Genomic DNA, 13,285 nt, shown 5'->3' with positions numbered 1-13,285 from the left:
ATTGGATATGAGACAATTTTTAATGAGCTGGAATTTGGATTTTTCTCGGGATTTGGAAAGTTTGATCGATCGAACTTGAGGTAAGATCGATCGAACATGGCTGAGATCTATCGAATTGAAGTTGGATCAATCCTTAATGGCGGCGCCTTTTTGGATAAAAGCAAATATGAGATATTTTGAAGATATTTTTGGGAAAAATGACAAAAGTGGTTGGTAGGGTGGTACAGCTGGATAAGATCTGGCATATGGATAAGGACAAGAAAGTTCGATCGATCAGAGAATAATGTTGGATCGATCAAACTTTTAGAATCTCTGACAATGACATCATGGCATGGATCTATCTTGAAGTGTTGAGATCGATGGAAGTTAGATCGATCGAACTTTTCTTGAGATCGATCGAAATTGCTGAAATTCCACCATTTGCTTCCTTTTGCTCTACTTTGCTCCTTTCTTTGATTCATCCCAGAATTGCTTCATTTCTGCTCTTATTTGGCTTAGTTAGCTTATTTTGGGGATAAGTACCTGAAAATGGAAATAACAAGAAATTAATACAAAACGGTAAAATAAAATAGATAAAGGTTCTAGAATACCTAAGCTTAAGGAGTTTAAATACGTACTTTTCAGCGCTCATCAGATGACGTGTGGCGTCTTTATGAGAGCATGAGTGAAAATTCTTTGCATCGAACTTTATCTTCCAAGAATGGTAGGAATTTAAGTGGAAGGAAGAGTATTGGCTTACATCAAGTTGACCATTCCAATGAAATAGCCGCCGAGATAAAATCATTATCTCAAAGGTTTGATCAATTTTTTATTAACCAAAACTCGGCAAATCAAGTATCTTCCGTCCCTAACCATTCCCATCATGCATCCAATGAGACATGTATGACTTGTTCAAGTGTTTTACATTCTACTTCCAATTGTCCCCATGGATATGTGCAAAGTGAGCATCATGAACAAGTCAATGCAACTTTTGTTAATCAAGGGAATAATCCTTATGGCAATCATTCTAATCCTAGTTGAAGGAATCACCCGAATTTCTCTTAGAGAAACCAAGGGGAAGCTCAAACCCTCCCCAAGGTGGTTTCCAAGAGAAGTATGTTCCACCTCCGATGCAAAGCCAAGGTTCCCAAGGTTTTACATCATCATTTCAATCACAAGGAAATCAATTTGCTAATTCTCATTTTCCTAATCAACCATCATATTCTCAAGGAAATACTAGGAGTCCCACTTTTGAAGAGAGTTTTGACCGCTCTAGGCACTCTAGAGGCGAACACTCAATTGCTTCATTCTTATTCTCAATCCATTACTAAGCTAGAAACCCAAGTAGGGCAAATAGCTAGTACTTTAAATGCTAGAGAGAAAGGGAAAATGCCTTTGAATGCCCCCACAAAAGCAACAATGTGTTGTGGAGACTCATTCCTCATCGGAAGGTCACACAATAGAACATGTCAATGCGGTGACTACCTTGAGAAGTGGGAAGATTATGGACAACTAAGTGGGCATGTCCAATGAAGAGAGTGAATCGGTGCAACCCAAAGTTGACACCGGTCCCGTTTCTCATCCTATTCCTCTTTCATTGCATATGCATGATCTTTCAAATTAGAATATCTTGAAAAGTGATTTTGAAAAGAAAAATTTGTAAAATGATTTTAAAACTTCTTGTGTTGAAGAGACTTCAAAGAAAATTTCTGAAAAAGTTTTTGAGCCAAGAGATTCATTTCTGGATGCCTTAAAAGGATCCATTTCAATTGACAAGCAAAAGGCCAAAACAAATGAAATTATGGATGTGTTTAGGCAAGTAAAAGTCAATCTTCCACTTTTGGATGCAATCAAGCAAATTCTGGCTTATGCCAAGTTTTTGAAAGACTTATGCACCCAAAAGAGGAAGAACAAAAGCCAAGCACCTAAGAAAATGGTCTTAACCGAGCAAGTAAGCTCAATTTTGCAGCATAACACTCTTCTAAAGCTCAAATACCCCGGTTCACCTACCACTTCATGCATCATTAGAGATCATATCATTAATCAGGCTCTTCTAGACTTAGGAGCAAGTGTTAATTTTCTTCCATACTCGGTATATGTCAAATTAGACTTAGAATACTTGAAACCGATGTTGGTGGTTTTGTAACTTACCGACCGATCCATCAAAAAGCCTAGGGGTATCATTGAGGACGTATTGATTAAGATTAATAAATTCTTCTTCTCCATTGATTTCGTTGGCATTGACACGGAATCGGTCCCGAATCCTAAGAGCCAAATTCTCGTTATCCTTGGCTGTCCTTTCTTGGCAACTGCGAATGCCAACATTAATTGTAGGACGGGGATAATGAAGATCTCATTTGGCAACATGAAGGTGAAGTTGAATATCTTTAATCCGACTCCCAATTCATTTGATAAGCATGAAGAAGTGAATGTTGTAGAGAAATATCATAACCTTGAATGTGAAGGAATAGAGTCTTTGTGCGAAACCAAAATTCCAAAAAGTTTATCTTCAACCCTGAATTCTAAGAAAGTTGTTTCAAAAGCTTGTTTTGAAAGGGCATGGAAGCCCAAGGATCATGTTGACCAAGAACCAAAAATTTCTTTTGAGCCTAATCCAACAAGTTCTCTAGGGAACCATTTGTTGGGTGGAGTTTAAAACACTTATCACCCCATCAAGAAGGGGATACACTACAAGATGTTTGACCCGGGCTAAAAGAGCCCAACGTCTTGCTAAAGACGTTAAAGACTAGTACATTTCATAGGGTGTCACAACCCTATTCCTCCCTCATTTCTATTTTAAATTTTATTTCTTGCGAAGTCTAGATATTTGGTTTAGGTTCATTTGCATTGCTAGGAACTGTGATTAGGATTGCATGCACTTTCATGTTGAAAATGACCATTTTGCATAAGTTCGATCGATCTCCAAGGAGGTTCGATCGATCGAACTCCATACCTGTATCAAAAGGCTCTCTGTCCCATCAATCGAACATGTCTACAGGTTTTTGCATGTTCGATCGATCGGAGTTATTCTTCGATCGATCTTGGAGAGATCGATCTCTGTTCTTTGATTTACTGTTTTAAGTTTGATTTTTTGTTTTGAATTTTAAATTTATTATTTTGTTTTATAATCCAAAAAATATTTTTCATTTTTAAATATTTTTGTTTATTCAAAAAAAAAATTCAAAAGCTTCAAAACAAATTTGTCTTTTAGTGAGGAGAGATCGATCACAGTTCAATCGATCTGAGATTTCAGTTCGATCGATCGAACTGGTAACGGAATGTTTTTAAAAATCAAACCTAGGGTTGTTAGATCGATACCACAAATCGATCTAACACCCTCACCTTCGTCCCTTGCCACTGCAACTCACTTTTCCACCTCCGGCGAGTCCACCTCATCTCGAATCTCTCCACTTCATCTCCCTTTCATCTCATCTCTCGGTTTGAGGTAAGATCCGAGATCCCTCTTTTGATTCAAGCTTATTCTCCATGAATCCATGCTTTTTATGTTAGATCTAAGGTGTTTTGATGATGAATCTTATCATTGGTGAAGTTTTGAAGCTATGTATATATGTGTGTATATATGTATTTATAGGTTTTATTTTTTTTTAATTTTAATTCTTAATTTTGGGGGTCACGGGCAAAGGATATGCCTGTCTTTTCCACATTTGATGCAATCCATACTTATACTGTCTAACATGCTTCATATCATGTCACTCATTCCTTATCACCTGCACAGATTCATGTTCCTTATCTGTTTTGTCTATCTTATTTGACATACATGATTCTATCAACTGTGCTTTAATTCTTTATACCGGCACTGACTTCCTTTTTGTAAGTTTTCCTTTTATTTTGCAGGCCATGGCTAAGGTTAAGACTGTTGCTCGCGGGCATTATCACCGTAGGGCCAGGCAGAGATTGGACGACGAGGCAGGTCCATCTCACGTCCAGGACCCCATTTCTGAGCCCGAGCCAGCAAAGCCTACTCCACCTCAGTCTCCATCCACTGACAATCGACTACAGTCTTCGGCTGAGGCATCTTTTTCACAGGCTAACGCTGAGGCTGAGCACATACCATCTCCATCACCACCACCAGCTCAGCCAGCCCAGGACTTAGACCAGCCATTGCCGAGATACTCATGCCTTCGTATGGCGCACGAGTTAGTTTTTGACATAGACTACTTCTCCCGGTTTGTTCTTACAAGAGTAGTATATGACGATATAGACCGGAAGGGTATCTCAGCCATACTAGCCCCTATTACATACCCAGTGTACTCGAGGTTGGTCCGGATGTTCTTCCAGAACCTCCGACCTACCCCGAGTAACCTGGTGGAGCTGCGGACTACCATTAACGGTCACCCTACCAGTATCACGGTGGACACTCTTTCCAGATCTTGCCGTTGTCCACACGTCTGCCTTCCCGATCTCCAGGATACCTATCCTACTCTATAGAGGCCCTCATATGCAGACATGGCCGTTGCACTCACAGGTCACTATGCCGGTGGCGAGACTTTCGCCACCCGGACTTATTTGCCAGACGATTTATGGTTCTTCAATTCGGTGCTATACCGAAATGTTTTTATGGCCGGCCACAAGATACAGAGGCGCGACGACTTTCTAACAGCTTTGTACGCCTTATAAACAGGGCACTGGCTATCCATTCCTGCGCTCACCTGGAGCGTTATGATGAAACTGTATGTTGACCATATTAGCAAGGCCAAGCCCAAACGGGCTAAGTATCTCCCATTCGGCCATCTCATCACACAGATTCTGAGAGACCAGCGCTATCCCTTCCAGCCACGGGAGCATACTGAGTCTGGGGCCTATTCATTCAAGAAGAAGGATTGGGATAAGAGCTACCAGGCTCTTATCAAGAGTCTACAGGACGATGCTGTAAAGGCAGCTCAGGAGCTAGAGAGAGAGAAGTTAAAGCAGGCAATAGTAGCAGAACAGGCGGCAGACGATATACCAGTCCATTCGGCTGCCATGCATATGGATATTGACTTAGAGCAGCCCGCAGAGGACCCGGAGCATCACTCTCCGGCTGGGTCGCCCATTCATGATGAGGAGCAAGCTCAGGATCATCATTCTCCCGCTCCAGTAGCACCTGAGGCTCCAGTTCAGATACCCAGCTTCGGAGAGCATCTTCAGACTCTGGAGGATAGCATGGTTTCCATCTGGGCTGATATTGCTTCACTCTGCACGAATGTCATAGCTGCATTACGTGATCTATCTAGAGACATCCGCAGAGCATGCCCTGCCCGTCCTTCCTCATCCACTTGATATTTCCATATCTTCTTCTCTTATTATATATCTGTGATATCTGTCATATTTTTTATACTGTTTTATACTTGCTGCCAGTCTGTTGGCCTAGACACTGGATGTACTGTACTATTCTTTATTTCTCTTTTATGCATACTTTGTTTATGGATGTCATATATGCGTATTGATATATCTGTCTGTGATTGACTCCATCAGGTGAATCCCAGTGACTTCAGTGAGAGAGAGTACTGCCCGAATTTTCAGGACCACCCTTTTTCCTCTCTCCTTACTTCAATTTTTTATCCCATTTACACTTGCATGTCCACTGTGCACTATTATTATCCCATTTGCTGTCTAATGAACTTTTATCTAGTGTCATCTTTTTAGGACCACAGTTAATCCCAAGTTTGGGGGGGCTATGCCACCTACTTTGGATACTTGTATCCCAGCCATTCTTTGCTTAGCTGCACTGGTATACCCTATCCTTTGTTCTCTTTGCACATTGAGGACATTGTGCCATTTAAGTTTGGAGGGTAATGGTGTTAGTTACAGTATTTGCTTTCAATTCAAAATTTTGAGCATGACTTGTGTATTTGAGGAATTTTCTATGATTGGTCCATAACTAGCTATGATTTTGATCTTTTGAGGACTATATTGCTTAAAATTTAAAAATTGCTTGACTTGAGAGTTCAATACTCCTTGTATGCCTTGTGAATGCCATTTAAGAGTAAATTTTCCGAAAGATTGATAGCATGCTTGCACTTGTGGTCCACATCATCCTGATTTTGTGATTATTTTGAGAATCACTCTAGTGTTCTACATTGGCATAGGCATACACTAGCATTCATTTGTGGGGTACATGCTTTATTGATTATTGAATTGATTATATCCCAATTGAACTAGTAGTGCATTGAAAGCTTTCATTTTGATAAAGGTGGGTAACAATCCCTTTTCACTAAGTAGCCGGGATTCTAGCCTTATCAAGTACTGAACTTCTCTCACCGAAAGGTGGAGGGCCCAAACTCTAGGTTAATAATTGAACTTGCTTAAAAAAAATAAAAATAAAAAAATAAAAAAAAGTGTTACAAAAGCAATAAAAAAGTGAGGACTTCTCCAAAAACGGTAAGAAGTGGGAAATGATTAGATGGAGGTTGTCTTGATTTGTAGCCTAGTTGATTTGAGCTTGTAAGTCCTTAGGGGTGTTTGAACACCTAGTGCCCTAAAGCCGTCTAGTTTAGAAGTCATTGACCTAACGCTGAACCTCATAGATCGCTAGAAAGCTTAATAGATCAACACATTGCACTATGTTTCCATCTTTGATCCTTAAAAAAAAAAAAAAAAAAAATCGAGTGAAAAAAATGAGCGCACCTAGAACAATAAAGCTTTAATAAAAGGTTCACTTTTTATCTTGATGATCGGTACTAGATTTGTGTGCTAGTTTGAGGGTAAGGATGTGATCATTTCTTTAGTTAGCTAAGATAGCAACATACTTGATGCCGGTCCACTCAAAAAGGATTCTAGAGTTGTTTTGATTTTCATGATAATTTTCTTGATGTGTAGAGGACCATACTTGCTTTCTTGATGTTGAAATTTTGGGAGATTGCTTGGAAAGGGTTGAAAAATTGTATACTTGAGGTAGTTTTCTCCCAATGCTTGTTTGCAATATTGGTGCCTCTTTTGAAAGAATGAGCTTAATGTTTGTGGGTATCATTTCTGGAAACCCTCACAAGACTTCACTCGTCCACTAGGGGTAACCTAGGGGTTGAAAAGGCTTGTTGCATATGCTAAATGCAATCGTATTCCCTACAAAAGTGGCGTTATCCATTTATTATTTTCTAGTTCATAGTTGTATAGTTGTTCATTTCATTCCTTTACTTTATAGTTCATTATTAAGGACTAGCAATATTTAAGTTTGGGTGTATAATAAGCGCTAAAAAGTGCACATTTAAACCCCTTAAGTTTAGGTATTTTAGTCCATTCATCTATCTTTATTTACCCGTTTTAGTACTTATTTGTGTTTTTATCTATTTTAGGTCAATAATGTTAAAATAGGCTAAAAATGGTTTCTTACAACCTTTTTGGAGTCAAAACTAAGTCTTGGTGAGCATTTGGAGCGAAAGGAGGCTGATGCTGAAAATCTGCCAAGTTGGATCCATCCAACTTATTTCTGATCGATCCAAATTATTTCTGATCGATCGAACTTATTTTGGATCGATCGAACTTTCTCTGATCGATCGAAGAAAAGTTGAATCGATCGAACTATTCACGAAAGTTATTAAAAAGCAGATTTGAATCTCATTTGGACCCAACTCGGGCTGTGCTTCAAAGGGACGATTCTAAGGCTGAGTTTTCACATTTTTGGGCTCCCAAAGCCTTGTATATATGAGATATTAAACCATTTTTGTAGGGAGATTCATATTTTAGATTTTAATTTATATATTCTCTTTAGTTTCTCTCTCTAGAAAGTTAGAGATTAGGGTTAGAAGAAAAGAGGGAAGTGGAGACACATTTCAAGAACCCATCTCTAGATCCACACACACTCTCTCTCTAGAGCTTCAAAGAAGAAGAAGAATAAGAGGAAGAAGAAGATGGAGCCATGTTTGGAGCTTACCCTTGAGGGTTTCATGACCACATCTACCTCCTCCATGATTGGCTAGATCTACACTTAGGGCTTGGATGAGCCCTAAGTTTTGTGTAATCTAAACCCTTATATTTCTATTTTTAGGGATTTATATATATTGTTGTGATTAGTGTTCTCGCCTTGTGAATTTAATGAATCTTGGTATATTTATATGATTTCTATGGTTTAATTCTTCCTATTAATTTTCTAGTTTATTTACATGTCTATGTGTGATTAAATTGGGAATTATTTCTTACATGATTCATATGGATTAATTATTTCTATTGATTCTCTATTTGATTACATGTTGTATTATATGGGATTATTTAGGGAATTGATCTCTATACTAGATTCTCTATATTGGTTGCATGTCTATGTGTGATTAATTAAGGATTTAGTGATGACTAAGCATGGGTTTTCATTGAATGGGTTTGTCAATTAATTTGATGGATTATTCTTATGCTTGATGGGTTGTTCTACAATTTAACTCATGTTTGTAGTAGGTAGACAACTTATACTTGAGTTGACATTCCTTGGCTTGTTATTACAAACTCCATGATTCTCTAGATTGATGTGTGTTACAATTGTGACTAGTTTGATGGGTCATGCTTAGATTTGATGGGTTGTTCTACACTTAGTTTGTTTGTTGGTTAGGTAGACAATTCATACATGAATTTGATGGTCCATGCTTAATATTGTAATTGGTAGTCGCATTTTATTCACAACAATGTATTCCCCGTTAATGGAAAGCACGTGGTTAATTACATGAGTTTAGTGGTCATTCCAACACCCTAAGACCTCTATTCATATCTCTTAAATCCCTATCTCTCACTAATTTACTTTAATTGCATTTTAATTGCGTCTTAGTTTAATCAACCAATCTCTTTATTTGCAATCAATTAATACGCTAGAGTCAAAGTTAAATTCCAACACGTATAATCCCTTGGAACGATCCCTACTCACTCTTACTACGTTAGTAGTAGTAGTTTTTATAAATTTAAACTTGACATAAAAAACTTTTCTTGTACCGCACATTCACTATATTATTTTGGCGTATACAAGCGGCCTCGTCAAACTCTATTTTTTTATATTAATAGTTCTTGTCTAATTAGATTTTTTATTTATTTAAAAACTCATAAAAAAAGGTAATTTGTGGTAGACTTTTAGATAAGTTATTTTATTTTTTATATCAATTAATAAATATTTTTTATATTAATAATTATTGTCTAATTATATTTTATTTTATTAAAAAACTCATAATAAATAGATAAATATGTAATTTGTATTAGAGTTTTATAGAAACTCTTTTTATATCAATTAATAAATATTTTTTATTTTAATAAATAAACACTGAAACTCTTTACACTTTTAATAATATATATATATATATATATATATATATATATAATATGAGAAAAAAAGATATTATTTTAAAATTATTTTTATATCAATTAATAAATATTTTTTTATTTTTGTGTTAGAGTTTTTTAGAAACAAATAGATAAATTTGTAATTTGAATTTTATTAGGTAATTTGTAATTTAAATTTTATTTTAGAGTTTTATAGAAACTCTTCTAATTATAGTATAATTTTTTTTTTTAGAAACAAATAGATAAATAGGTAATTTGAATTTTTATTAGGTAATTTGAAAATAGTGATTTGAGTTTTATGAGGTAATTCTCTTTTTATATCAATTAATTAATATCTTTATTTATAAAAATTCTTTTTATATCAATTAATATTTTTTTATATTAATAAATAGATACTGAAACATTGAAACTATTTGCACATTTAATTTTGAAATTTATTAGGTAATTCTCTTTTTATGTCAATTAATAAATATTTTTTTTTATAAAAATTTTTTTTATATCAATTAATAATTTTTTTATATTAATAAATAAATACTGAAAAAATAAAACTCTCTGCACATTTTTTTAATAGTATATATATATATATATATATATATATATATATCAAAGATTTGGAAGGTACAAAAATAAAAAAATAATGAAAGTTTTTTTAAAAATTTTGGATTTTGAGTTGGATTTGGCCCAACCCGAACCGTACGTCAGGGTTTTGAGAGAACCCAACTTAGTTTAAACTCGATTTGTGAATTTAAACCCCTAACATTTCTCTAAAATTTAATAAACTAAAATTTTCTCTACAAAATTTAGAAAATGATTTGGATATGCAAATCTGGCATTGATATTCCACGTGTTCGTTCCAGACCAGTCCACCTGGCAAGAAAGATTAAATGGGAATATCCAAGTTCGTTGAAGTGGTCACTGACGGTTGATTTATGAACACAAGTGAATAAAGCCACTCAAAGCCCAGGCAGCTCTCTCTCTCTCTCTCTCCATCTCCAATGGCCGCAATTGAAGTAGCGAATCTAGGGTTTCGATGGACACCATTGCCTGCGATCTCACCGTTCAATCCAAGAACTCGCGGTCTCCGATTTCGCCAAGCTTTCGAGTCCTCTCGCAGTCGCAGCAGATTCGTTGTTCTTCGCCCACCTTCGTGTTCTCTCGTAGATGAACAACAAGAGGTTTTGTTCACTCAACAAGAAAATTCACTCATCGAAGCCCTAATCGGCCTTCAAGGACGAGGTCGATCTGCTTCTCCTCAGCAACTCCAAGTACAATCTTTTTGCAATTTCCACACTATATATATATATATATATATATATATATATATATATATTTCTCAAATTAATGTATTGTTGATGTATTAGAAAGAGTTTCGAAATTGAAGAAATGAAATATGGAATGGTTATGCATGGTGTCATTTTGGTTTTCAAAGAAAAATAAAGAACGAAGCAGAAGAAAAGAAACTATGATTCTCGGTCAGTTTCTATGCCTTGAAATTTTTAATGAATTTTTGAGATTTTCTGATTATTTTGATGCATAAAAATTGTTCAGGATGTTGAAAGTGCGGTGAAAGTCCTGGAAGGTTTTGAAGGGGTGCCTGATCCGGTTTGTGATTATCTCCAAAACCTAGTTTTCTCTTTTTCTTTTTGCAGCTTAGTTGTTGATCGAGTGTCAGAACTGAAAATGTGGATTGAATTAAACACTTACATTGTGAAGCATGTATTCATTACTGTATTTTTATCTCCTGAAAATTGTTTTATGTATTTTACGGTAACAAATAATTCTACTACATCGAGCTTCAATATACTGATCTAAGAGTTATACCTGGCATTCATTCTGTCATTATGCTTTGCCAGTGATGCTGATTGTGTTTGATATATTTCTTTAATTTTTTTAAATTTTCTCATTCCAATCAATTAGTCGGATTGAAGTACCCTTGCATTCATTATCTTTGGATTGAGAAAACACCCAATCAATTAGTCGGATTGAAGTACCCTTGCATTCATTATCTTTGGATTGAGAAAACACCCTTTCTTAATTTGTTAAATATATAATATGCTAATTATTTAATGTTGATATATGTTTAATACATGCAGACAAACTCTAGTTTAATTGAAGGTCGCTGGCAATTAATGTTTACAACAAGACCTGGAACTGCTTCCCCAATTCAGGTTAGTCTTCGTATCATTGTCTCAGGTTTACTTTGATATGCTCGGAAATGATCCTAAACTAAATTTTCATAAATTCAAAGAGATTTATTATCTCCCCTCTCCTTGGAGAGGAAGGGAGAAAAGCAATTTGAATGAAACAGAAACAACTTTCAGAAACATAAAAATAAAATAAAAGAGCTTTGCCACATGTTTAATATCGAATAGTTTGAAATTGAAAAAGAGTATACCTAACTTGTTTGCCTAATGAGCACACTCTTAGGCCTCCTTCTTTAATGTAGATGCCATGAAAACCATCGATTCTTTACCTCTATAGTCCAAGCACCAACAAATTGATCTTCTAGTTTGTGGCAACTAGCCTAGAAGACTCTCAAACTTCTCTCTGGTGTGCTAAAGAGAATAATACATATAAAACCACTATCTTTCCTGTAATTTCACCTTTGAATAAAAAAGAATATATATATATATAGACACACACATACATCAAGGCCCTAACTTACTAAATATCTGCAAATTAGCACTAACCGATGTCCATAAATAGCACATGGAAGATTATATTGCCTCACCAATGGCATATTTACTTCTTATATTCTATGAGCTACCCAATTTAAACTTTATGACCATTGAATAAAAAAAAAATCACAATTGAATTTTCCAAAATAAATGATTTTTTGCTGCTTCTTTATTTTTTTTTTGGGGAAGCAATCAACTTATATAGATATAAGCATATATAACTATGAGGACTGTTTTTATGCAATGAAGAAAGAAAACAAACTTAAAAGGAAACAAAACAAGGCATCAGCCATCAATATAAGAAGATACAGAGTCAGGCAAGTTCCAAATGAGTTGCAAGCTTCTGTTTGTATGTGAATCCTCAACTCTTCTGTTAGAGGACATTTTGAGCTTAGCAGTCCTATTGTTTATTTCCTTCCAAACAAATATACATTAAAGCAACAAACAGACAGCAGTTCAACTAATTAACCCATCCTCAAATGAGAAGCAACCCAAACCAGCAAAGACCTAAGATCAGAGGTGCAATCCATTGTATACCACCTCTAGGAGAAAGTGGAGTCCATAAGAACAACTAAACTTGCATTGGAAGAAGAGATGCCCAAAAGATTCAGTAACTAATCTGCAAAACACACAATAGCCAGATCGCTGCTTTGCCTTCGCAATCAGCAAGTCCTTAGTATTGTGCTTTTTCCTAGCAGACAGCCAGACTATGTAGGAGTGCCTTGGAATATGGCTCTTAAACCAAATTGCATAGCTCCAAGGGACCTTTGGATGAGTAGGTCTATAAGTCCTCCAAGCCGCCTGAGCAGAGGGGCTATTACTAAAACTTTAGGTTATAAAATGTTTGCTAAAACAATTTCGTTTTAGCAAAAACTTTGCAAAAACCACTCCGGCATGTCGACAAGTGATCAACCTTTCTAACTTGATGGAAAAAATAAAAGGTGATCAACCTTACTAAATTGATTTATGGGGATATCTAACTCTCTATAGAGAGTGAAATTCCATATTGAGTGTTGTGTTGTCACAAGTTCAATACTAGTCACCCTAGATATCGTGGTACTGACCCCACATATGTCTGTGAAAGCAACAATATTGAAAACTGAGTCCACCAGCCCTCTCAGAATTAAGAGCTATTCACATTTAGTAGATAAGAAAGCACATTAATCATGGTGACAGTAATTTATATGATGTGTTTTTATTACCTGCCTTGTTTACTGTATTTCAAACACAAACACACTAACTTAGAGTTAACTACTCCGATGATTGACATAGACCACCTTCCTGGGAGTCATGTGTGTTACAACCTTTCTAATGAAGTGTAAACATTCCAAGTTACAAGAACCAGAACACTTACATTATCTGTATATGAATCCCTTCAT

At 35.8% G+C, this 13,285-nt stretch overlaps 1 protein-coding gene across 1 annotated transcript in view; it reads left to right on the top strand.

The window, feature by feature from the left end:
* Positions 1-10,162: 10,162 nt before the first annotated feature.
* The window catches only part of LOC132311297 (probable plastid-lipid-associated protein 12, chloroplastic), a 35,599-nt gene continuing 32,476 nt past the window's right edge, over positions 10,163-13,285 (top strand). The window contains exons 1-3 of the mRNA XM_059809164.1: positions 10,163-10,493; positions 10,777-10,830; positions 11,322-11,396. Of these exons, the coding sequence (XP_059665147.1) occupies positions 10,224-10,493; positions 10,777-10,830; positions 11,322-11,396 (399 nt within the window). The 5' untranslated portion in view covers positions 10,163-10,223. The remainder of the gene's footprint in view (positions 10,494-10,776; positions 10,831-11,321; positions 11,397-13,285) is intronic.

Source organism: Cornus florida, unplaced genomic scaffold, assembly GCF_030987335.1.
Source record: "Cornus florida cultivar Cherokee Brave unplaced genomic scaffold, ASM3098733v1 CherokeeBrave_3.0.0_Hap2_Chr06, whole genome shotgun sequence".
NCBI lineage: Eukaryota > Viridiplantae > Streptophyta > Magnoliopsida > Cornales > Cornaceae > Cornus > Cornus florida.
The sequence above is the reverse complement of the archived record's forward strand: the minus strand, read 5'-3'. Positions and strand labels throughout refer to the sequence as shown.